The sequence below is a fragment of the Triturus cristatus genome, chromosome 8 (genome assembly GCF_964204655.1).
Source record: "Triturus cristatus chromosome 8, aTriCri1.1, whole genome shotgun sequence".
Classification (NCBI taxonomy): domain Eukaryota; kingdom Metazoa; phylum Chordata; class Amphibia; order Caudata; family Salamandridae; genus Triturus; species Triturus cristatus.
In genome coordinates, this window is record NC_140591.1 from 1,408,653,075 (window position 1) to 1,408,679,495 (window position 26,421).

At 41.8% G+C, this 26,421-nt stretch overlaps 1 protein-coding gene across 4 annotated transcripts in view; it reads right to left on the reverse strand.

Moving 5' to 3' along the window:
* The window catches only part of LOC146805832 (N-acetylated-alpha-linked acidic dipeptidase 2-like), a 768,743-nt gene that overhangs the window by 393,649 nt on the left and 348,673 nt on the right, over positions 1-26,421 (reverse strand). For all 4 annotated transcript variants that reach the window (XM_085623135.1, XM_085623133.1, XM_085623136.1 and 1 more), the window contains one exon: positions 9,175-9,361. In XM_085623135.1, the coding sequence (XP_085479261.1) occupies positions 9,175-9,361 (187 nt within the window). The remainder of the gene's footprint in view (positions 1-9,174; positions 9,362-26,421) is intronic.

The window sequence follows — 26,421 nt, forward strand, 5'->3', positions numbered from 1 at the left end:
TGATATTTACAGGCTCTGTAAGAATGTATTTCTATAGCTTCTCGCCATGTTGATTAGTTCAGAGCTGGCGGCACAGTTAAGTAATATCTTGTCTTCTGCAAATAAAGCACAAGAGCAGAGCATTATCGAGTAATAGTGGCCCTGCCTGATGAGATAGTGGTTTGATAACCTTTCGCATTCTGCAGACCAGTTTCTGCAGTGTTTTTCACTGGGAGAGCCAGATACAAAATACATTTTTAGGGGAAGGAATTTCCCTGTTGAGCAGCTGAGCTTTGATCATATTTACAGAAGTTGCATGTTAGTTGCAACACCGCCAGGCATTTCTGGTTTTTAAGTCAGTGGCACTTTGCATTCTAGGTCAATGTTTGCGGTGTTGGAACGGCTGTCTGAAGGTGTTACGCATGTCAAGGGCCACTTAGGACCTGTGCATGATGAGCTCACACAGGGTCAGCAGCAACTGGATCAGCTTGGTTAACGTTCTATCTTGTGGTGCTAGTAAGCATGAAAAGAACATGTGCTAATGGACCATGTTGGGCTCTTCATTGTGTTTCTGAAAGATATCATAATTAATTTGTTAAAAGAGCTGACCATGGTGCTCTTTCATCTCATACATTTGCACTTTTCTGGGGATGCAATGTTTTGATATTTAAACACAAAAGATGTCCCTTATTTTGCATGTGGTTTAATACTTGTATAATTAATTTATTCTTGTGAACTCTGGTCCTTGACTCTACATTTATCCTGGAAGTGTATGCAGCTATTATATTGTTTCTACTGGGAATTTATATTTAATTGAACTTTTACCCATTCCTGGGTTTATGCCTGACAAATGATTTGCATTGTACTGCCTACATTTGGCAGTTTTCGGTAAAACACAGTTGTATCCAGGTTGCAGGACATAAACAATTGTTTCAGGCTGTAGACGTTGGGGAATGAAACCCTGCCATGCCTTTGATGCGCTCGCTGCTCTTGTGATCACGGGTTTAGCAGATGTGCAGCTTCCATTCTGAGCCTCATGTTCCTGATGGAAAGTTCAGCAGGTACTGACAGCACCATGAGTCCCAGTATGGAAGTGCATCAGTCTATCGTTCTGGTCTGCTATGGAAGCTGCAGTGGTGCTGGAACAATTTACAGAGTGGGGGTGTTGCCATCAATATTACATAACTAAAATGAAAAGGATTGTGAAAAAAGGGTAGCGCAAAAAACAAGTCTCACAAATGCCTTATAAACCTTCTGCTTTTTCAAATTTGCTTTAAAACGCACCATTTGCCATGTCACCATGTCAGTTGGGGTCGCTTACTTGCGATTAACACTGGGCCCCAACTTTTAAGCCTCACCACTTCCAAATGTCACCAGCCGCCACTGGCACGCACTCTGTAGAACTAGCCCCACAGCTCAGCATGTAACTTGTACGCCAGCCCAGCAAAGGAATGTAGCTCAATGTACAGTGCTACTCCACAAGGTCTGGAGCCATGCCAGGTTTAAGGACAACCACTGAATATAAGAAGGATTCCAAGATAGATGGTTTACATGCACTCCAAATTCAAGTGGATATCATGAAAATCTGGTATAGCTCCGATCCTCTTTAATCAATTTTGGACACCCGTTCACAACTAGTTTAGGTACTGAACTGACAGCATTTGAAGAACCAGTTGTGCACTCGTTTCCTTTACAGCATCAGCCATATGTGTACAATTTCCATAGCATAATCAAAATGCATGCATACTGTGCAGAATAATCTGTGTACGTACCTTGTACACAAGTAGCCTATGTTTACCCTGAGCACATATCTGCATATACGCACTGCCAAATTGTTTACAGATTATAGAGTATTTTGCCTTTGTTTAATAAGTCTGGTGTTCGTAGACCTTTTTGATTTGACTAACGTACATATATATAATATTCTCTTATAGATGCTCTCAGCGTGCCTTCTCATTCTGTCTATGCTCCTACACTCACTCACCCCCTCTCCCCATTCCAGCTCTAATTCTCCATTACCCCATTTCACTTCGGCTGCCCCTCTTCACTCTTCCTCCCCTCCCTTGCCTTTCTTTCGTCGCTTGCACCCCTTTTTCTACTTCCTCTAACTGTGAACTCTCTGCATCTCTTCCCTGACTGTGCCGTCTGTTCTGGGACATTCCAGTTCTCTCAGCAGCTGGACCACCAGTTTCACAGGCCCCAAGCCCGAAATCCTGTTGAGGAGATGTACAAGGGGCGGGGTGATGCGGCTGACGCAAAGGGTTTTTATTAAATTTGCTATTCTGAAGGGCTTCGGTGTGAGTGGTAAGAACGAACACGCTTGAAGACATACGTGGTGGTGGTGGTATGGACGTGGTTTGTGGTAGGGTGACCAGACGTTCCTGATTTCCCGGGACCGTCCCGGATTTCAGAGGAGTGTCCTGAAGCTTTTTTTCATTTTAAGTACGTCTCGGTTTTTAGACAAAGTTCAAGTCATCCTGCAAACCAAAGCACTGATGGAAGTTGTGCTAATTTTTCCAGAGTTTTTAAAGGTGCGTCTAATGTTGGAAACAATGTATCTGCCTCTTTCAGGCAGCGCAGGTGAAGGCCGGCTGCATGCTCAGAGGAGTCAGAGTGGGGAAGAGGGCGGATATATAACAGCAGGAAATTCAATCGTGCATGCTGCCAGTGCGCATCCACCGAGTTTCAAGTGGGGAATCCCATATAGTGAATTTCTAAGAGCTAAGCGTAATTGCAGTACCAACCCAATGTATGAAAAAACGAAGCAGGAAATGAAAATGAGATTCAAGGAAAGAGGGTACCCCAGAAAAGCGATACTGCAGGCCGAAAAAAGAGTGGATAGTCAATCAAGGGACGAAATTCTCAACAAAACCAAGCAGACTGTTATTACTCAGAACACTCCCAAAAAAACAGTAAGATTCATAACGAAATATTGCAGTCAATCCAATCAGATGCGGAGTATCCTCAAAAACAGATGGGACATCCTTAGACAGGACCCAATTTTGAGAAATGAAATAGGGGCCACCCCATCTATTACATACATGAGAAGTCCATCTCTCAGAGACATGCTGGTACATAGCCATTTACAAACAAAAGAAACAAGCTGGCTTCAGCAAATGAAGGGTTTCCGGAAATGTGGGAATTGTAAGGCTTGTAGAAACAGCAATAATGTATCAGAAGTCACACTCAAAAGAACGAAAACGCTCTGGAAAATACCTAAACTCATTACATGTAACACTGACTTCGTGGTGTATGCAATAGTATGTCCTTGCCAGCTATGGTATATCGGATCAACCACCTTTCCGATTAAAAAACGTATCCTAGAACACTGGCGAGCAATCACGAATTGCGACCAAACTTACAGCACGGCAAGACATTTCTTGAAGGAACATGGGGCGGACTGGACCAAAGCCCAATTTTTTGGATTGGATACAGTCAAACCCAATACTAGAGGTGGGAACCGTATTGCCTCTTTACGCAAACTCGAATCACGTCTCATCCTCCTGGCAGGCACCAAATTCCCGGATGGCCTGAATCAGGACGAGGAACTTTATTCCCACCTACAATGAGACACCAATTGATACTGAAATAGTTAGACCTTGGTGGGCTACTCATGCCCTGCCCATATCTCTCTCCCCCTTCAAAAACCCCCCCCGCCCTAAAAACATGTGCACTTTTGTCTTTTTCTGATCATAATTTATTGAATGTACAGGATTAATGAAATTACATGTGACCAGTGAATGTGAAATATAGCTTTGTCCTTAAACCATGGTTGTGTTGAACTATGTCATTAATTCAAACTGTCTCTTTGATTCTATACAGGAACATCACTATGAATTCACCTGTATCTCACACCAGTGATAGAATTACGAGCACCGGAGTTCTCCCGACTCCAAGTCACCATTTGGATAAGATGTTCAAAGGGCACTAGACCCTCCATCACATTTTTCGCTTTATTGTTGTGAGAACAAGTCTCCATCACATGATGTTGAAACTACACCATATTTGGTCACATAGTTTAACAACAGGCACTAGTCCTCTATGACGTGTAAAACACATATAAAACTACACCTTTGCATACTCACCACATGGTCACTGTCACAAACATACAATGAATAGAATTGTACTGTTAATTTATTTTCTGTACTTCTCTGGAATTGTAATTCCGCAAAATTTGCAATTATTCAAATTTGCTGTTTATTTCTTTTATGTCTATGCTTTTAAAAAAAGTGCACTTACCCTACTTAACTGGTGCAAATGGAGACTATGGTCATGTGACCAAGACCACGGACGTGGTCGAAACGCGTCGTCCTCTTCTGCCCTGTGAAGAATAAAGCTGCTTTTGATGATCGAGTGGGCTCGTGTGGATTCTTTTCTGGCTTGGAATCAACTGTTTCGAAATATATATTATATATATATATGGTCCAGTTGAAGGCACAGCGCTGAAACGTGTAGACCGTCCATATTTCTGCACGAATGGTGAATTGAAATAAATACTTCAAAAGAAAACAATTGCCCAGGGTGGGATGGAAAAACTGGGGGGTCTCGCAAAGGGCCATGGCTGATGTAATTAAGGGTGTGGCTTAAAAGCACTCAAGTTGAAAACCTATGCTTAGCTTAGGCAACAGCTCCTCTGCACGCTATTTACTCTCCCCATGGGTGTAAAATTGTACTTTATATTAGCCACTATACTACTGCATGGTATAGAATTTTAGAGGGGACTGCATCTCATTATTTGTCAGAGCGCTTACACAGTGATACATTTATAGTGGAGAGCTACATTGCACTAATTTGCAATAATATGCTGCATCACTAAATGCATACAAGGTCCCAAATACGAGACCGATTGCATTGCAAATGCTTGTTGATTTTGCACCCTCCATGCAGTCATTTGTTGCCATGCTGTCCATCAGCATACAAACTGGTATGATAACTGTCACCTTAAAATACACTACGATTACTAATTTTCTGCAAAGTGCATAACTACCATCTTTTCTATATATACTTTAACATACAGCTCTATAATCTACGAATGAAGATGGTATTAGGTTTATTATTGAGATGATTTGGGGCTAAAGTTCTCTCAGTGGTGGGAATTTTTGGAAAAAAAATTTGAACAAAAAGTGGCAGAGGTTCCACAACATTATCAAGTACAAGAATTTCTTATGAAGTCTGACTGGAAAATGCATAAAGGCATCTTGAACATCAATGCATTTTTTCAGAAAGCACCAGGAGAAACCAAAGAAAAGATTTGCTTGAAATTGCCCCCCATCCCCTGATTTTAGTTCTATTTTAAAAATGATTCACTTCATTAAAATCAGTAATGGGCTTTTCAGCTTCCTGCATTCAAAGCTATTACAAAAGTCTGTTGCGCCAGTCTTCCCTAAACATTTTGCCTGCTTGTCTCATATTTTGAAGATTTTTGCTTGTTGGCCATAGCACTCTGAGCACTTTACCACTGTCAACGAGTGCTAAAGTGCACATGCTTTTCCCCTAAAACATGGTTTGATTGACTTATCCACAAATGGAATATCAAATTTATCTATAAATCCCTAGCTGGGTCGGATGGCTTAGTGGACAAATGCATCCACTGTAAGGGCCTGTGTTCGACCTCATGGTCACAGGTTCAAATCCCGGCGGGTCCACTCAGCCCAGGGCCTGTAAATGAAATGCTACTAGTGGGCCTACAGCACTGATTGTGCCACTCACACAAGTAGCACTTTAAACATGTCTCAGGCCTGCCACTGCAGACAGAGCTTGTGTGCAGTATAGTTTTACTGCCATGTCAACTTGGCATTTAAAACCCCTTGCCAAACCTTAAACTTCCCTTTTATTACATATGTCACCCCTGGGTAGTCCACCAGGCAGGTTGCTGTGTAATTAAAAAGTAGGAGATGTACTTTTAAGTTTTACATCTCCAGGTAGAGGAAAACTGCCAAATGTATTTTTCACTACTATGAGGCGGACTCCTCTCTTCGGTTAACATGGGAGATTCCTTATTACTCATATAGGCTGTAATTTCTGATTGAGAAGGAGTAGCCCTATCAAGTTTCCTGTAATTGGAATGGTAATGATAAATTCTCTTAACTGGTAAAGATGAATTTATCCCTACTCTTTTACAAATGCCACTTTTACAAAGATGGCATTTTTCTGCTCTTAGTTCTGTGAGCCTGCAACCTGCCTCCAATACACATCTGGTGTGCGTGACAACCACACTTAAAGGGCGCTTAGGTGTGTGAGTGGCTATCCACATCCTGATGGGCCATCACTGACAGGGTGGAAGGAAGGAGCCAACACTTACACCTGAATTGGCTGTGTCCTGGTCCCACACAAAGGGCTGCCAACATACCCCCTGTAGTGAGTCTGGAGCCAGAACAGGGAGGTAGGACCTCTGTGCACTTCAAAGCCCCTCATTGAAGTGACCTCCACTTCAAAGGCACAACTGGGTATAATTACTGTTTGTCTCAGACCCCACCAAATCAGACACTGCTGGGCCTGTGAAGAACTCTGCCAGGAGGAAGGACTGCTGTGCTGCGAGAAGGACTGACACACTGCTGGGCTGCTGCTCTGGAAGAACTGCTTTTCTGCTCTGCTGCCCTGCTGCCCTCTGCCATGCCAAAGAAGGAATGGACCCATTTCACTTGAACCCAGAGTAACTGCAAGAGCATACTGGCTTGACCCCTGTTCTAAGTCTCAGGGATATCAAAGACGTCTCATTCCTGTGCAACATCACCTGGACTTTGCTTGCTGAAGGTCTTTTGATGTCAAGTGGTGCCAATCCACTCCAGGGTCCTTGAAAGTGGGTATAAAGTCCTGCAACTGCTAAGGATCCGCGCATCAATAATGTTGCACAAATCGGAACCGGGGCAACTTCCTCGATGCATCATTGCTGCTGCATTGGCCACGGACATGGCATCGCTGACTGTGCAGTGCATGGACTCCAGTTTCCGCAGCGTCCCTGACTTTGCTCGGAGCCAACAAATTGCTTTGTGCTGTTCGCATTGCTTACAACCCAGCGGTTTGACAGCGCCACATGTTTTTGGTACTTCCCACATCTCAACTCTCGACACATCTTCACATGGTGTAGCTCGGAACTGACACATCACCTTCATAGAAATGATCAACAACGACACATCGCCTCCCCTGCTACTTGCATCGTCTTTGACGTCAAAGCAACCATGGACTTTTTTGAGCAGGCCAGGGCTGGTCCTTGTATCCGGCCCACTCTGGAACAGACTGTTTTATTAGGTAGCCTTTCTTTAACACATTTGTACTCCTGCCATGAAGATAACTAGATTTTGTTTGATGAGACCATGTTCTATTTTTGAAAGCTATGAATTGTAATCCAGAACAACAGCCTAGCCCTGTTGTCTGGCAGTTTTGTGCAGTTGCTACGTGGCTGGGGAATTGTGAAAAAGACTGGAAATAATTCACAAATGACTGAGATGTACATTCTGCAAAGACACCATCCTGCAATGCCATCAGTAGGCCTGGATATTCCTCATCTAGGGAGGACTATATGTTCCCCCATTGATCTGCAACATACATTGTCAAAGGTAAGAGAGGTCTGCCCAACAAATTTGACAGAATAAGGTCCAGCAAGAATGTGTCTGAATGCTCCAACAGACTCTTAGCCAACAGATCTTGTTTAAACATGGATTTGGGTAATGAAGCCTCCTCGCTCTTACTCTAGTAAGAAGACTTCCCTTCTCGCCGGATTTGCACAGATTCTCTGTAAGAGCGAATTAGGGTTTGGATCTGGGCATTGGGTAATGTATGAGAATGCTCAGGCCTGATTGTCATCTATTTCAGCATGTCCACTGCTTTCAGATGTAGCAAAATAGTGCCTTTTGAAAGTGTGCTTTCTACAACTACACCAAACACCTAAGACATCAGTGTCTGTAGTTCCCGCACAATTAATCTAGGGCATTTAAACACTATTGCAGGAGTCCAATCTACTGAGTGCTGATGGAATAATGAGTATTTTGGTTGTGATTAATGGTATGTTTGAAGATATTTTACACATATGTAGTAATTGGAAGTGTGACACAGTGGCTCTCTTCGTTATGAAGGCTTCAATTTTCACAGATAGCTGACGAGAACTCATAGGCTTCTGTCAAAGCTGTTTTTTTTATATGACCACCAGAATGCCTGAAACAGACATTGCTGCAAAAAACAATGAAGCATAAGTCTGTGAGTGGGAGGAGACACTTACCCTGAGCATCTCCTGCCACTCAATGAGGTTCAAAGACATTGATCAAAACTGGTGACCGCTGCAGATACTTCATGCTGCCCAGGATGGATCATCACAAAATGTGGTCATAAATCACCTGCTAGGATGGCTTCAGGCAAAGGAATGTGCTTAATATAGCACCCTCTCAATAACTTAGCTGCCTCTTATAAAATTACTGAAGAGAACCAAAGCTGCTGACTGAAGGGAGCATTCATAAGGGTTCCCTGTCTGGCTAAGCAATCCTCTCGCCCTAGTATTAGTGCACCAATGTGCAGCCATATCCATCCTTGGTAAGAGTTCAAATGATAGCTCGTTCTCTTGGATGTCACTTTAGGCTGATTCCATTGGATGATTCCTAGGATGGATTACAGACCACCTCCAGACATTCTTCCAACTCCATCCCGATCTATAGAGATAAAAAACAAGAATGAGGTAACAGAGGCCCCACGCCTATTGTTGGAACTATAGGGAACTATGGAGAACTATGGGGAACTGTATCTCTTTTCCAACTCCGGCAATGCCTGGATGGAAAGTGTGTGTTGCCAAGACTCAGACAACATGTAGAAGAATTTGGATGGGTGGAGCTAGCTGCTCTTCATGGCCCTCTCCCCATCCCCGGAAGAGATAAGGAGCCTATTTGAGAAAAAGGGGGAGAAGAGGGAAAAGTTATGTACTAGAGCAAGGTGGTGCATTAGTGAGAGTTGATCTTTACTCATGTTTCTGAGGACCGGAACGAGGAGGGGCTGAAAGGGTAATGGTAAGCTATTACTTCACGACTGGCATACCAGAGAGAATGTCCTATTTATATAGCGGTCAAGAGAAATCGTGGCAATGAGACAAAAGGTTTACTGTACACATAAAACACTCAAAATGTTGCATTTCATATTCTACTATTAAAATGCTAATCGTTATTCACTATTAAGCAGCTGCTGATTTATCAAGACATTCTGAAGCATCTTTACCTCAGATCCATGCTCATCAGTAATTGAGATGTAGTTTGGCATTGTTGCATTAGGGTAAGATAACAGTACATCATAATGAACCAGCTCTACTGAATGCAGTCCAAATTCCTTCCACTGAGCTTTCATTTGGTTAGCAAGGATAAGATTCTGCTCAGTTCCTGCTAGATGAGGTAGCTGTGTAAAATTCCTAAATTGAAACAGAAAGATACAGGTGTTGATGACAAGATAATAAATCCAAATACTTTCTCATGAATACAATAAAGTTATAAAACCAGCTATAAAGTCAGTTCTAGTGACCAAATGTACAAGAGATTCTTTAAGTCCTGTGGCCAACAGTCCAGCATACTTCTGAAATATTCTGGTCGTTAATACCCTTGTCTGTGAGGACAGCAGTAAATCTGCAACAGTAGCAGTACATGACATAATATTTGTATTTTTAAATACATAAATATGGATTTGGATTCTGTTTTTGGTAAAAGTGATCAACATAAGCATTAAAACATAAATAATTGGCCCTGAAAACAAAATCTGCAATCACGCTTAAATTAACCATTTTAGGCATTGCGCGGTTAAGAACATTGTCTCCCGGGGCAGGTTTCGTGCTTAAAGATTTCCACCTCCAACTTTTCACTCTTCATATAAGACATTTGCTTGGCCAAGTTTTCAAAGGACACACACTAACACAAAATTGCCTGGAACAGGAAGAGCCTGTACATTAGCCAATGAAGGGCACCGCAAATGTTTCGCTCCTTTGATGAGAATTATGCAATTAGATGATGTGTAGTTATGTGTCTGAAGGGCATCCCAGACAGCAACAACAGGCAGTGCTAAGATACCTTTGAAGTAGACTGGGCTGAGTTATTCGGTGGTGGGTAGAGTTGAAGAGGAAGGGAACGTTTTGAGGGGTTTTGTAAGACTGGGAAAAGAAACAGCATCAGTTTAGAAAAGGTGAGATTGGTCAGCTTGGAAACCCTCTAGGGATTACAGTATTTCCTCAGTCAAAAGTCCTCGCATGATCCACTGGCACATGAGAACCAGCTAGCATCCAGAAAGAGAGCAGATTTGGTACTTGAGACCCCTGCTGCCTAACAAGGGGACATTGTCAAACTTGTCCTTTCTCAGTCTCCACTCTCTTGTACACTGACCTTATAATGGAATCAGAGGAGCTAGTTAGCTGTTTGATATCAAAAGCTCAGTTTTCTCAAGTGGTTAGCTGCTGGAGGAGTTCCCCCAGAAAACTTCTGTGTGTAAAAGAAAAGAGGTCCTGGAACCCTGAAGAACTAACGCTGAATTATGTTTCAGAAAACCGGATCCATTCTTTTTTAATTTTCAAACACGTAACATCTTCCATGTTGAGCCAGAGTCAAAATAAAAATATTATCAATCAAATACTGATTAAGATTTAGCCTCTGCCTGAAAAGCCCCTTTGCTGTAGGCAAGGATTTTGTTTCCATTTCTGGCTCACCACTTTGAGAAACTCAGTAATTTGCTAACCTTTTGTTAACCTTCTTAGGGGAGTTGAACATTGTTTTGTCAACAGTAAATGTTTTTATCTTGTTAAATGTTAAAGGCTTTAGACCTGATTGTTTATTTAGGAAATGTTATGTTGGATTGCATAAATCAGATGCGTTTATTATGAAAAGCTACATCAAGGCAGTAAGCCAGACTAATTTATTGAGACAGCATACTGCATGGAGCAATGATTTAAACCTTTTCTGACACTGGTTCTAATGACATGTGAATAAAAGCATTTGGCATGATCAGGGGCACATCTACTTGAAAATGATTCTGCTTCAGTGTCAGAGCTGATGGACAGTCCCTTAATTTTTTATTATTTTTTTATTTTACACACACATACATATACATATATAAATATATACTCACACACACACACACACACACACACACACACATATATATTATATATATATATATACACATACACATGCCTATAGAGAGAGAGAGATACACTGAATTGACAATTGTAATTGAAACTATTTTCATATGTGTAGAAATGTGTTTATTAATGTGTTTTAGTCATGCCACATTTTCATGCAAAGCATAATTTTAAACAAGATGGAGGCTATCTCCGTCGCACACATCTTCTTGCCACAGGTTCCACAGAGCACAGTTAAGCTGCAGTGTAGTAGTTTATTTACACTGTTATGATTACATTGCTTTCGAAGGACCTTTCCCTGTTGTCTATGACTTATAAATATTTGTCAACCTCTCTTCCTCTGGCCCCCGCTGTGATCACTAGTCTGTTCATCCGCTGACAGTTTTATTGTTCAATGTTTCATACTAGTTGGAACAGTGTTTCTCAAACTGTGGGTTGCAAGCCCATTTCTGGTGGGCCACAAAACTCCAAGCAATATCAATTCTCTATTTATTAGGTCACATTTGCTTCAAAGACAGAGGTAAAAATGTCAGGCTATGTCTTCTGACAAATTCTGTTCATGCTTCTTAGGTTTCGCCTGCACAGTGCTTGCGCTGTGCTTGTGAAATCTTTTGCATTTGTTATAAATCTTAAAAGGGGCTTACATTCCACCCCTGCTTTCATTCGTACGTGTGCTTGCCACTTACTTTTCCTCCATTTCAATTGGTTGTTGCATAGTATTTCCTGTTGCTCTTTGTGTGCTCTTTCTTATCAATGTCCCAAAGGCCGAAGTACTGCTTGCATCCGCTTTTGTGGTACTTTTTTTTTTAACATTTTGCATTTACAAGCACTGTGCTTGTTTACCTAATCTCCCCGTGGCTACACAGCTTTAACCCCTTCAGCGCTGCGCGGATTTCCGCGCAGTGCTGAAGGTTCTGAGCGCGGGCGGGGCCATGACGGAACGGTTCCGTCATAAGCACAGCCCAACCGACGTGCATGACGGAACCGTTCCGTCATAAGCGTCGAAGGGGTTAATGTTTTTCCTTCACAGCGCTTGCACTGCATGCATTTCAAGCATGCTTGTTTTACATGGCAGTGCATGGAGTTCGTAGCCTTTGTAAACTGGCTGCTGTGCGAGTCTGCATTTACCAAAAAAGGCAATGAATCCCGTGCATGGCCATGTAAAACAAGCACGCTTAAAATGCATACAGCCACAGAGACAGTCTTTCTAGATCCCATGGACTAAACAAGCCACCCTTTTAAGTCTCCTTATGTATCCTTGCCCTGTGAGCGCAGTGTCCTAAAGCCCTGTAAGTTGCTCCCTGATGTCCCAGGAAGAACATCATTGTTAAACTGAATCAAGCAGATGGATGTGCACAGTCTCTCACTTTACCACAGAAGAACACAAAATTAACTTGTGTAGATTTTTTACAAGATATACTGGTAAGCATAAAATAATATTTGCACACTTTTACAAACAGAATACAAATCACTCATACTACATACAGTTCTAGACACTGTAAATTAACGTTACCCAATAAGACTTCATTTGCCGACTTTCCAATGGACATAATTCTGGATCAGCCTGGCCAGGATTTGAAAGTGTGATGTGCAGATCACTAGTATTTGAAAGACAAGTGCTCCATTCAATGATCTACGTGAGGATACGTACAATGACCCTTCTTGGATCATTAACTCTCTTGACTGATTATTTCAAAAAGAAAGTTTACCAGTATGCTATAGTGTAGTGAAGGCTTCAACTCACGTTGGTCAGTCAAGAAGAAACTGCCGGCCATGCTCAGATGTCACATGGGGAAGAAGCCAAAAACACACAAAGGGTTGGAGGTATGGATGGGGGTGGTCTAACTGAGTTAGTTGCGAGCAAGTATTGTCCCTAGCCGTAATGTGCCAATGTCAGTGAGTACGGCTGATGCGGCCTTCTGGACTCACGCATGCTCAGCAATTAGCCTGCTGGGAGGCAGCACACCGATACAGGAGGTGTAACTTCATGGAGCACAAAAGTTGCGGTGGGCCACAGCCTCATCGAGCACATTGAGGATAGTAGCAGTGCAGGCGATACTGCTCAGACTAGGCTGCAAGTGCGAACTCCACACTTTGTCTATTCTTCCTTGGGACCCCTCTCCGCCAAGTTCAAAATGCGCTCTCCCAGCCTTCCATGCCTTAACTCAGCCATGGGCCAACCCACAGCTACAATTATCCAAAAGAAGGCTTAGGCTCAGGCAGTGGTAGAGTGCAGCGGACTAAGGGAACTCAACTGTAAGTCATTAATTGCTAAGGACTTCTTGGATTCGTGATAGGCGTGATGACTTTATCACTAAAGTGATCATACACATTCAAGCCTGCCTAGACAGGCGTATGCCAACATATGAAGACATACCAGTCAGTACCCTTGCAAGTTATATTATTCTTTTTATTTTGAAGTTGAACAATTAATATTGAGACCACCACCTGCAGGGTCAGAAATCAGTCCCGGTGATGTGAAATAAGTGCTAGTGCTGAGCACCAGAAACCACCGGCCCAAAGTAAGCACTGCTTGTGAGTATTCAAAAGGAACGTAAAGTACACAAATGCTGTCGGAGGTCAAGGCCCCATTCTTTAGCCTTTGGTGCTTGTTACGCTTCACAATAATTCAGGATTGTAACTGTGTTTTCTCCTTGATGCAGTTCTGGAGAGAATACGCTAGGCACAAAATTGCTCTTATGTTTCCATTTACGTATGTTGAACATGGCTAAAACACCCACCAGCTAGTCCTCCTCTCTTGTGTTCCAAAACCCACGCGCTGCTTTTTTTTTTTTTTTTTACCTGTTGCACTGCAGGACGGGCTGCTGTGCAACATGGCTTAAAGTAAAAAGCGTTATTAAGGGTCAGTGTTTGGTCGCGTCAGTGCTTTTTTACCCTTTAAGCCTGGTTTAATAGTGCAAACTCGACCGTAAGGTATCAGTGCTTTAAATAAGCACCAATTACATTCCTCAGCTTCAAAATATTTCTTTTTTGAAGGAAAGCAAGATTAAGTGATTTTCCCCAGATTCACAAGATGTTGAGCCTACGCCGGGACTCAAACATGTTTACTCTGATGCCACATAGTCGGTAGAGGTATTCCGTATAAATTGAGTTGGCAGATATACTTTACTGATTATGCATCAGCTCACTAAAAAGCAGAAGATTTTCTCTTTATTTGTCTTGCTCTTTGTCACTCAGCAGATTTTCTTCAGTAGTATTGCCCGCAGTATAATCAGTGAATTGAACTGTCCACGATTACAAATACTATGAACTAAAGACTATTTGTAGCACCTTGAAATAGCAGGATTGTGGTATAAAGTTGTTACATTAAAACCCATGATGTCTAGCCAACTACTATCTGCCTGTTCATATAGATATATAACTGATGTTTTTACTATTTACTGATGGTCTTGTTATATAGCACAGGTTGCTACCTTACCAAGCACATAGCAAATACCCTTCATCATTTATCTGCTTCATAAGTGAAAGATTCTTCACTAGTTATTGAGCTGCCAGGTACCAAACAGATTTAGTTTGTTATACGACTCTTTCATACGTAACATTCGCTCTTTGCTATTTATCCAATACACTCCACTACCCCACCCGACCACTAGGCCGGCCTCCATTAAAATATCAAATTTAAGTTGTATAAAATAGGTTAGAAGTAAACTAGGGAGGAGTAACTTAAAAGGTAAGGTGAGAGTGCGGTGAGGGTTTTCCTTGAGTCAACATAGCGGCTGGGGATGTGTGAATATATAATATTTTTTCTGGCAGCCAGACCCTAGTCAGTATTGTTTACTGTATATTGGAATTACATGGACTTTCTTGGCTTCCTGTTCACTCTGGTTTCCTTACTTCTGATAGGTCAGTGCATCCAGCTTGCGCTTCCACTGTGTGTAAAGCTTCCTGTCTGCAACTAATGAATTTCCACTGGCCCCAGGCTCTTTATTTTCTTACATGCACTCTATATGAGTGCATGTGGCTCCAGTCCCTTCCTCCTCCCACCATCCGCGCTTCTGTCCCCCACCCCCGTTCGCTCTCCATTGTACTGCTACTCCCTACCAAATCCCCCACACCTCCCTTGCGTTGCTTGCCCATTGCCCTCCTCCCCATGCCTTTTGAGTTACTAATTTATAAGTATTTAGTTCTGCAACTGTTGCATGGCTAAACACTTATAAGGTCCCAAAGGCGATACCTATTGGCTATGCCAATGCTTGTTCTTAATTGATGCTATGTTGCATTTAGCGTGCTCTGCTGTGCATTATGTCAAAAATAACATTGACAAATCCAATAGATCTCCATCTTGGATTGGGCTTTTAGTGGCAGAATTCTGCGGGGGTTTAACTTCTATGTGTAAAACAACCTCTTGTGGTCTCAGGGGATCACTTCAGTGGCTTTTTGCACAGTTTGCGGACGTACAGATCTTCCTTACCGGACTAAATTGCTGGAAGCATATGAAACTGCTTTTTTTCTCCCTCAGTTTTTTCCCACTCACAGGTCTTCAACAAGGGTATTCTTGAGTATTCCATAGTGTGCTTGCAAAGGTTGAGGTACCTTACTCTCCTTCACCACTGGCTGCGTTGGGTGAGGAAGCCTCAGCCAGTGTGTTGTGGGGACTTATTGCACTGTATGTGCATCTCTCTACCCCAATAACTCGCTCTCTAATGCTCTGGGTCATCCTCCTTGTCTCCTGCTCCACGTACCTGTCCCTTGATCCACCCCCTTACGCTCTCTCTTCCTACATATCTCATGTTCCGTAGCCAACTGCTCTTGTTAGAAACAGGTGTCTGTCTCTTGCTGCCTGCCCATCTTCCTCCCTATTCCTCTCTATCTACTCAATGGATCTTTCTCTGTACCCCATCTCGAGACATCTACCTTTTCTTCTCCAAACACTGTCTCTTATCCCCATATGTGCCCGTTTCCAGCTCTCTACCCCATTCTCTTGATACCTACCCCACTGTCTCTTGATTCATGTCCCTCCCTCTTCTGCTCTGTACCCCTTTGTCTCCTGCACTCTACCTTATTTATTTTTGCCAAGCTTCTTTCAAGATGCACAAACATCTGAAAACTTTTCAGATTCACCATTTCCTGCATTAGCAGCACCAGGGAAGGCATGAACTGGGCAGACTACCGTAGTAGCTAAATAACAATAATCTACAGAGTAATTTTGCATCAAAAGACCTCTATTAACAACTGTGAACATATTTCGATTTTAATCTTACAAAATAAAATTATACCTAATCACATAGGTGAAACCTATTGCATTTGCCAATGTTTGTTAACATTAGGATTGGCGTTTACAAACGCCTCTCACTTTGCAGTCAGAGAAAGTGAAGTGAATTATGTAATAATCTTGCTGGAGTGTGAAAAAGGAATGGCTGGAGAATTACTTTTTATTGTAAAACACAACAATATGTAAATACCTGTAAATAAAGTGTACATATTCAGCAGTTGGGAAAGCAAAAATGAAGCACAATTTTTGTACTTCTGAAGTGTGACGGAAACAAAGATTTTAATAGGATTAAAATGAATGAAGACACTGCTTGGTGATGCACAAATAATAAATATTCACTAAAAACAGTATAGTTTCCACACATGATCATTTGTGTGCACTATAGCTTTATAGTAAAACTGTATGTCTGTGCAAATTTTGTGCCATTTCAATGGAAAATGTGCGGTCTGTAAATGACCGTGTAGTTATATTATAAAAAAATAAAATTGCCAACTTATGTCCAATAAAGCTAGGTGGGTCATGAACGTTTGGAGTTCTAAAAATTCAGTTGAGGTTCTAAAATATTCGGGAAGCACCAAGCTAGTATATCTTCGGATGACTTTAGCATAGATGCTGTTGAATGAGGTTTTTTAGAAATGGGATGGTGCTTATGTTATGTTATGTTAATTGGATTTATTGAGCGCAGCGGTTACCCTGGGGTGTCCTGGCGGTATGTACTGCCTGTACATCAACGGGGTGAAGGTCAATGAGTAAACAACCAGGTCTTCAGTCCCTTTCTAAAGGAGAGGAGATCTGCAGCATTCCTCAGGTGGAATGGCAGGTCATTCCAAGCCTTGGATGTGCATGTAATAAAACTCCTACCTCCCCAACTGATTTTATTTGAAGTGGGGATTTGGACATTTTTTGCTCCTGCGGACCGAAGGGTCCTAACGGGAACATACCACTTGAACTTTTGCCTCAAATGGTCAGGACCTATTCCATTAAGGGCCTCGAAGGCTGTGCATAGGGCCTTAAAGCGTACCCTTTGTTTCACAGGAAGCCAATGTAGCCGAGTTAATTCTTTTTTCACAGTGTGTTATGGTAATGACGTTTATTTTTCTTGTGTTCCCATTTGCTAAAGTAATTAAACTTTTGCTCACTCCACATTGATTTTGCAGCTTCTCTAATTTACTATACAAGAATTGTGTATAAGAACCCCTTGATTTTAGGGGTGAGACAGATTTTGAGAAGACTTCCTATGCTTCTAGGTATGCTCCCCAATTTTCTTAGGGTTAAGCTGCTCATTGAAACGTAGAAACTTTTTCTGATTTCTACATACTTTGCATAATTTTACATTGGAGAGCCTTTATCGCATTGACTATGTCACGTTTATTTTTTGGATTTTGTAATAAAATTCTTCAACTTTTTATGATCTAGAACTCAAAAACTGAGTGGGCCTCATTACTTAACTAAACTGTTTTAATTTGCTACTTTTTGTTCGGGTAGGTGCCTGGACACACAATTCAAGCAGCGGGAGAAATATAAGAGGTACCATTTGGGGATGTTTAAATTTTGGGGTACAGGTTTTCTCCCACACTCATCTGCAGTGTGCTGATCCTTTGTGGATACTATTTTTAAACTGGATGCCCATCTTGGAATGGTATTGTCTATTGTGTATCATTGATTTAAAATTCCAAGATTGCCACCCTGTTTAGAAGCAATATGCTGGCCATCTCGGCTTTGTACAAGAGTGATGGACTATAAACTTTAGCATTTGAAGATGGATGCACGGAGCAATCCATAATCTGTGTAAGGCCCTTTGCTTATCATGCCTGGACCAATGTTGACTGATCACTTACTTTGGAATTGTATTATACATTGTATGTCATTGTTTTTATCACTCTGAGATGGCCAGCATTTTGTTTCTGAATATGGCAGCTATGCTGGAACTTTAAAACAATGGTACAATGTACAAAACCATTTGCGTTTTTTACGAAGCAACTTCTGCCCAAGATTTTATACTTTCTCTGCTTGTGCCTCTAAACATTGCTGAGATTCCCTTTAGTTTAAACGGGATTAGATTAAATAGAATGAGAAAGAGTGTGTGTTTTTCCCATGCATCCATATTTTAAGTTTCTTTGAAGTTCCACACTCAATGTTGACATTATAATTATCCGTGTGCAGCTCACATACATTTCTACATGTCTGAGCCCAGGGTGTTACTATCTCCAAGTCTCATTGTGTATCTTACAACAGTGTTGGTTGACCTAGACGTTTACAATAACAAATGTAGAGTTTGTGTGGCGGGCTTTAATTACAGTACTAAAGTCTTCACTTTTGTGTCAAGTCATGGAGGCTAAAATACGCTATATCCTTTAATTGCCCCACTCGCATCAGCAGCCATGGAAAGCGTGTATAACTTCCTCAAAAGTCTAATAAGTTATAAAAATAGAGAAGGTGCAGCTTACTTCCTTCCTCTGTTGCTGCTGCTCAGAAGATAACCCCTTTCTCTCATTTATCTGCATGGGCCTCTTTAGGCCAGGACGGGCAGAGAAATAGATGTATACTTTGGGGGAATGTTTTCAAACTGTTTATCAAGATTTTGGTTCTGTGACAATGTTCAATTAATCTTGTTATTTATAATTAATTGGCCAGAACAAACATTGTATCAGATGTATTTCTAATTAATTTGTCAGACCAGACACTTTTTCAGACTTGAGAGATAATTCTATCCCGCTAACAATACATACAGGGGGTTAACAAACACATACAAAATGGATGCATTTAGGGTAAATACACGGCCCTCGGCTTTCTTTCCTTTTGCAACTTACAGGGAGCATTGTTTGAAAATGCCATCACGTGCACTAACAGCTTTCTTTTAATGGAAATAGAAATAGAGGGTTGACAAATCCCAGACTGAGTGGCGGCTCCTTCTCAAAGTCGTAGGAGCAGCAAAAGAAAAGAAAAAAAAATGCTAATAACTTTATATTATTATCATTTTATTGTGTCCTCCTGCTGCGGCAGCTTGCGTGAGAGGGCCGGGCTGCAGAGCAGGGTAGGAGTGGTAGAACACTCCTAAGTGTGCAATGACTGTTTGGCCGGCCTTCTCTGGCCGCCCAAACAGTCATGTGCACCCTACCCTGTTCTCAAAGCAGGCTGCATTATCGTCTGCATGGAGAATATGCCCACCCCTCCAGCCCTGGCTGAGTGCCTTGTCAGGGCGCTCAGACAAATCTCAACGCTACACTGCAGCGTTGTGATTGGCAGCGGGCAGCGTGGGAGCCCTGGTGCGTCCCGCTTCCTGTTTCTCGCAAGAAGCCAGAAATTGGACACAGGCGAGGCAGAGGCGGCTGGCCAGCCGACCAGGTAGTAAGTATTTTTTTTATCCAATCCCCCCGCCCCTTCCCCTCCACCCAACCTACTGCTGCTTCAAGGTAGCAGCCGCGACTGGCACCAGTATCCAAGCAAGCGGCAGTCGTAAGGTGGGGGAAGGCTGGTTCACGAACAAGGGTTGGGCATTAAAGCAACGGTCATTAGAAAGGTGGGCACGCTGAGTGTGATGTAATGCGTGCTCAGTGGCCCTCTTTTAGCTGTGGCGAAAATATAATGTTTTTAGAGAATCAATGGATTTGGGGAGAAGTAGGAATATGCCAGACAGAAATAGAAGCAGAGGTGGAAGGAAATCTTCAGGTTATATAAACAAGGCACTAGGAAAACTTTTGGGGGGGTCTAGCACAGACTCAGTAGGTAAAACATTTGAAAGCCTATGGCCTACTTTGAGACAAAGGGTTGTGGAGGTGAGTGCGCCAAAGCATCGAAGAATTAATGAGTAGGCAGGATGCAGTGGATGGGTAGGTAGGGTACAAACGAGGGGGGGCAGACGATAATTTCTTTGGAATACCTAGAAAGATAAGGGTTATAAGAGAGGAAGAGACAGAAAAATGCATGACAATTGATAGATATTTGGATAGTGCAAGGGGCACTGTGTATGGGCAGGATGGAGGCCTGCAAATTGTTCCCAGGAATAGTGAGTCACTGAAATTGACAGAGGAGGCAGAAAATTATTCATCATATTCCTCAGAACTTGCTTCTGATTAAAATGTGATTGTAGTAGGGAAAAAGGGAACATCTGAAGAGGAAAAGAAGGCCTCAAAACCAAAATCCACACTTCTGGGTCCACTGGGTAATGAGGTGCTTGACCCAATATTAATCATCTGTTGATCTCCATCTTCACATGTATCACAGTACATAAGTCACTTCTTGTGAAAGGAAATACCTAAAGAGATATGATCAATGTTAGAAATTGCCCTTTTTGAAGGGTAACCCCAAACCTTTTGCCTCACTCCTTTTTTGCTGAAGTCTTTATCTTGGCCTTAGGACTCTGAACACTTTATGATTGCTGACCATTGCTACAGTGCATGTGCTTCTTCCCTAAACATGTTGACATTGGTGTATACCCAATTAGCAAATTAAAATGTAAGTCCCTTGTAAAGTGGTACATCATTTACCCAGGGCCTGTAATCTAAATGCTAATAGCGGGCCTGCAGCGTCATGCCACCCAAGCACACAGCCTTTCAAGCCTGTCTCAGGCATGCCATTGCAGGGCCTGTGTGTAGTTTACTGCCACTGTGACTTGGCATTTAGAACCACTTACCAAGTCTTAAACTATTATTACACATACGTCCCTTCTAAGTTAGGCCCTAAGTGCAGGATGCTGTGTATCTAAAAGGCAGGACATGTAGTTTTTGACAAACAGCTAAATTCGTTTTTCACTGGTCCTTCCTTAGGCTAGCATTGGGGATTTTTTTAAACTCCTTTTAAGCTGTACTTACTGTTTAATCATAAACCTGGATTTGACATTACCATTTTACCAATATAGAAATGCCACTTTTAGAACTGATCCGGTCCCAGTCTGGCTTTTTGATTTCCATTTGTACAGAAGCCTATCTATTATTTTCTACTGGCGTTTAGAAAAGTCTGTACGACAACTCAGAATCAAAGAACACATTATTGAAATTTGTCTGTAAACATGCACGTCTTCAGTTGATGTTCGAAAGTGTGGAGGTTTGTGGTATACTTGAGGGTTTGAGGCAAGGTGTTCAGGATCAGTATCCATTCATCTTTAAAAAGTTCTTCAGCTGAAGGAAGATCTTAAGAAGTTCAGCAAGCGGCATGAAGCTATCATTGTTTGGCTATTTCGAGGATAACGTGAAAGTAAAGAGATCAGAGGCCCTTGGTAAGATTTATGGAGTGAAGAAAAGAGGGTCTTTATGGGGAAAGAAAAAACTAAGAAAGTTTGGGGATAATCTAGGATCTTAATCACCCATAACAGATCATGGTGATGTAGGAAGATGACTGTACCCCACTTCCAGCTTCTTGAAACTCAATTAGATCAAACAGAGGGCTACACAGAGTAGATGGACACAAGCCCATCCCACCATTAACAGTTTCCAAGTTGGATTACTATATATTTGGCACTTGCATCTTTTTGGAAGGCCACTCCTACATTTGCGGTAAGATCGCAACAAAACGTCGGCCTTGGGACTCATACTTTGGCATTAACATCTAAAAAGACAATCTGCCCTTCACACAACGTTAGAGGTATGGAACTGGTGCTTTTTGTACCTCAACAATGTTAATATTTAATCGGTATTGCTGAGTTACTCTGAAAAGCTCTGGCCTCTAACAGTAAAAATGTATCCAAATTTCAAGTTCTCTGCTGCTGCGCCTGCGATCGCGTGCACTGTGACTCAGCTCGCCAATATAGGGCATTTCTTGAGGTCTCAGAGCCAAGACGGCAATTTTATTTTCCAACCTGCATTTTATCAAATAAAGTAAACAACTATAAATACTGTTGTGCTGTGCTCTATATCTGTTAAGTTATTTTTACTTCTCGAATAAAAGACTGTAAATAGTCTAGGCCCTGATGCAGTGATTTTAGGCAGCATTTAAAATAAGAACATAAATCCAGCCCATTGTATATCATTGGCGGCCTTAAATGTCCGACCTGCCAATGAAGGCTTCACTGAATTGTACTACTGGTCTTAGGGACATGACTCTTGAGCACACTGGGAGGCCCTGAGCAGCCCTAGCAGGGAATGAGCGCAGCCCAGGTCAGCAGGTAGCTGCTAATTCATGAGCATAAATGGGGACCTCATAGGAAGGCACGTCAGAGGAAGTGGATACAAACGCCCACAACGAACATCAAATTACTAACGCAGCCTCAAAATAGATACAAAGGCCTAATCATTTCTTGACTGGGTACATTGGAATCTACAATTTCACCGAATTACTGCAGTTACTTCTAATTGTCCCAAAATGAAAAGCACTGTGATAACGGACAGCTGACTGCACGAGGTGTGTGATAAAAATGTGCATACATGTCACTCTAGGGTCGTTTTAATTGGTACTGCCCGAGTAGCATTGTCAGAAAAGTGCCAGCATGTACACATAATCAGATTATTATCTGATCTGATCCTAAAATATGACTGCAACATAGAGTATGGTGTAATAGGCCCAGGACTTTATCTCTCAACTGGCAGTCACTGCTTCCAGGAAGCATGCCTTTGTGTGGATCCCAAGTGGATGGAAATTAAGAAGACCAGAAACGATGCGGGCCTAAGACAAAGGATGGGTGCCAGACAAGAGCAGCAGAGCACTGTGCACTGGGACATTTGGAGAATGAAACCCACTACTGGTCCTAGAATGAAAACAGAGAGATTGCATGAAAGAAAGAGGTCAAATGAATTTCAAGTTTTTGGTCAGTCCATCTGTGTTTGGATGAGGAAAAACACGGAATTGGAATGCATTGGTCATTTCCCAGTTGTAGGTGAGAGAGGCGGACTCAATGTGAGCATGTTTGGCCCAAAATAACAAATACTATCCGCTGCAGCTGATAGTCCTTCACAAGCAGTAGGCACAACCGTGACTTCAGCATCTTGTTGCACCAAGACATACTCTTTATTTTGCACTGACATGGACATAGAAATGTCAGTGGTAGAAAGTGACATAATTCACACTGACTATGAACACATCACAGGGTTAGAACACTCTCCTGCCATAACTCCTCTGATAGGCTCGTATTTACTGAAGAGGACATAGGGGAAGGGCAAAGTGTGAACCTACAAACACATACAGTAGGTCTCCTAGTGTCCTGCTTGAATACTCCTTTTGCTGCAGCTTTCAATTCCCCTAAGACAAGTGGCAGCCAGTGTCTCTCAGGGGCAGGAAAGGGTGACCAGGGAAGCATCTGTTACCAGTTATTGACATCCATGTGTCATTGGAAAGGCAGGTAGGTATGGGGCTCACTTAGGATTATGTTATGCTGTAGCCGAGAGCATAGCAGGCTTGGGAGGGGCAGTACAGGCAGAACAGTATTTGTGAATTTTGTGTTCTTTACTGCTTCACTGTATCATCCTGCAAGAGAAGTTGAGGTGCACTGAACACACCTTAGCCGTGGTGTTTATGTTCTGCACTAGTCCAGTTTGCGGATGCCTTGATCCGGCTGCACTGAAAGAGCGCTGGATGGAGGGACTGAAGGCACTGAGAGGTGTGGGGGGTAGTTTCTTTCTTTCACCCAATGTGCACTAGGCCTGGACAATCGGGGTCCATGGATGTCAATTCACCAAAATGCCTGGTTTATGGAAAGTGACGCTGCACACAAGCAACCCCCTGATGACGATACAGGGTTGACTGGACGACCCTTTGCTTCGCACCAGACTCCTATCCACTGATAAAGGAAAAGCACTGAAACACACAGATACTATGAAGCCCAAACACCAGCCACACCTCTGTCTGTGTACCTCGAATTATGGCCTGCAGCAAACTGTGTGGCTACAAAGAATTAAATGCCCCTCTTCAGTCTCCGGTCAGTGCCCATGAATGTAAGTAAACCCAGACTAAGCCTGGTCTGGTGGCTTAGTGGACTAATGTAGGGGCCTTTGTTCGACCTCATGGTCACAGGTTAAAAACCCAGCTGGTTCACTCAGCCTTTCATCCTTCTGAGGTCGATAATTTGAGTACCATTGAGTTGGGAAGCAATAAACATCTGTTATTCAGCGCCAAGATACCCTTGGGTGAACATGCGCTTTACTATGTTATGCGCTGGCAGAATGGTGATTGGGGATCTTATTCTTTATTAGAACGATATGCTGCAAGCGTGCAACGAGGTGTACCGGCTGGGCAAGACTATGGGTGAATCATGGAGTCACCGAGTTTGGCTATATCTGTAGACCAAGGGGAAAATGACCATGGACTCTGCACCACCTGCACAGTCTGCAGGCCAGCAGGATGATGAAGCCTGCACCACATTACAGAGTATGCATTTTTGAAGTATACACTAAATTATCTAATGGCTGATATATGTCAAACTTGTCAAAAGCATTAAAATCTATTTTTCAAATATACTCTGGATAGTTCAGCCATCCTGAGCAACAATACATAACCTTGATTTAAAGATTTCACTTTCCACCTAATGAGAAACCCACATTTTTTTGTTCAAATATTTTTATTGTTATTTAAAAAAGATAAAACAGTGATAGTATAATGCAATTCAACATAGCATTAGATAATAAATAATTGGAAAACAAAGAATTTACAGAGTCAAAAAACAGAATTCATATCAACAATTAATGAACTGGGATAAAAAAAAAGGTAAGCATAACATTATTTGGACTAGATAAACTCAATATAGAAATAGAAATGATAAATATGTTATGTTATACAGTGAGCCTCTGGTATTACAAAACCTAGGTACATGACATAAATATAAATACTATCATAAAAACAAGCGCAGATGATACACCAGTCGAATTGCTGATAAAAAAAACAGAATGAAAGAGAAAAACAGAGAGAAAAAAGAAAAGATGGAAAGAAAAAAAGAAAAAAAAGCAAAGGAAAGAAGAAAAAGAAGAAAGAAGGAGGAAAGAAGAAAAAGAAGAAAGAAAGAGGAAAGTAGAAGAGATGGGGACATCTGCTTCAAATGTAAAAAACAATCTAAAGAGTAGAGTCAAAGGGATACTGAGCTATTAATCCCTGAGAGGACAAATTCATATAAAGTATCTAGTTACCGCCATACATTACTAGAAATAGAGGGGAATAATGCTTCTCTTCAACAAAAGCGTGAGATCCACGAAGATAAGATACCCACGCCCACTAAGTATGATAAGACAATAGATGAAAAGATTTCCATTCTGTTAATATCACTTTAACAGTGGATATACGTAAATCCATGAGCTGCATGTCCGTATTGTCAAGGGGTAAAGGAAGAGTGGAAGCCCAAGGACCCAATAAGATCAATGGCAAAGAAAGCTCCAACGAAATATTAAAGATTAGTGATAAATGTTTCCGTACTAAATTCCAATAGGATTGTAGTAAAGTACATTAAAAAAAACACATGTTGATGAGTACCTGGTTGCAATTTACAATTCCAGCAAAGATCGCTATCCTTTAGTTTCAATTTATATAAACAAGCAGGGGTCCACTGAAGGAGATTAAAAGTAAAAAATTTAGATTGAATAAGAGAATGGCCAATTTTATTATGTAGCGATAACTTCCCAATTATTTGCCAGGTCTCTTGTGAAATATGTTTAAAAGCATCAGGTTCAAAGTAATGAGACCATTTATCATATGTAATTGTGGACTGTGAGGGAAGTGGATCAGAGAGAAATTTATAAATTCACGAAGCAGTATGGCCTGAACGATACCACATAGAAAGAAGTGAAACAGCAACCGAATATCTAGAAAAGGCTACTTTAGAAAGAGCAACCTTCAACTTCAAAAATGAATACAAATCCATATTAGTAAGATTATATTCTTTAGCCAAAAAGAGAATGGAAGAGGGTCATGATTGGAGTCATAAAGATCTTTGACCAAACAAATACCACAAGCAGCCCACGAAGAAAACGTAGTAGGGTCAATATCAGTAAGAATTTTAGGACTGTACCATAAAGAAGACCACCTTGATTTAGGAATAGGTGTAGATACTTTTTTGTCCATATATTTTAGCGCATTGATTGTGTCAAAAATAATATGCTGGGAATGGAGAAGAGCGAGTTTAGCAGTAATGAAAGAAGAAGTAGAAAGAGGCGAACACAACTCGCGCTCAATAAACATCCACGGGGGTGTAATTTGGGAGTCT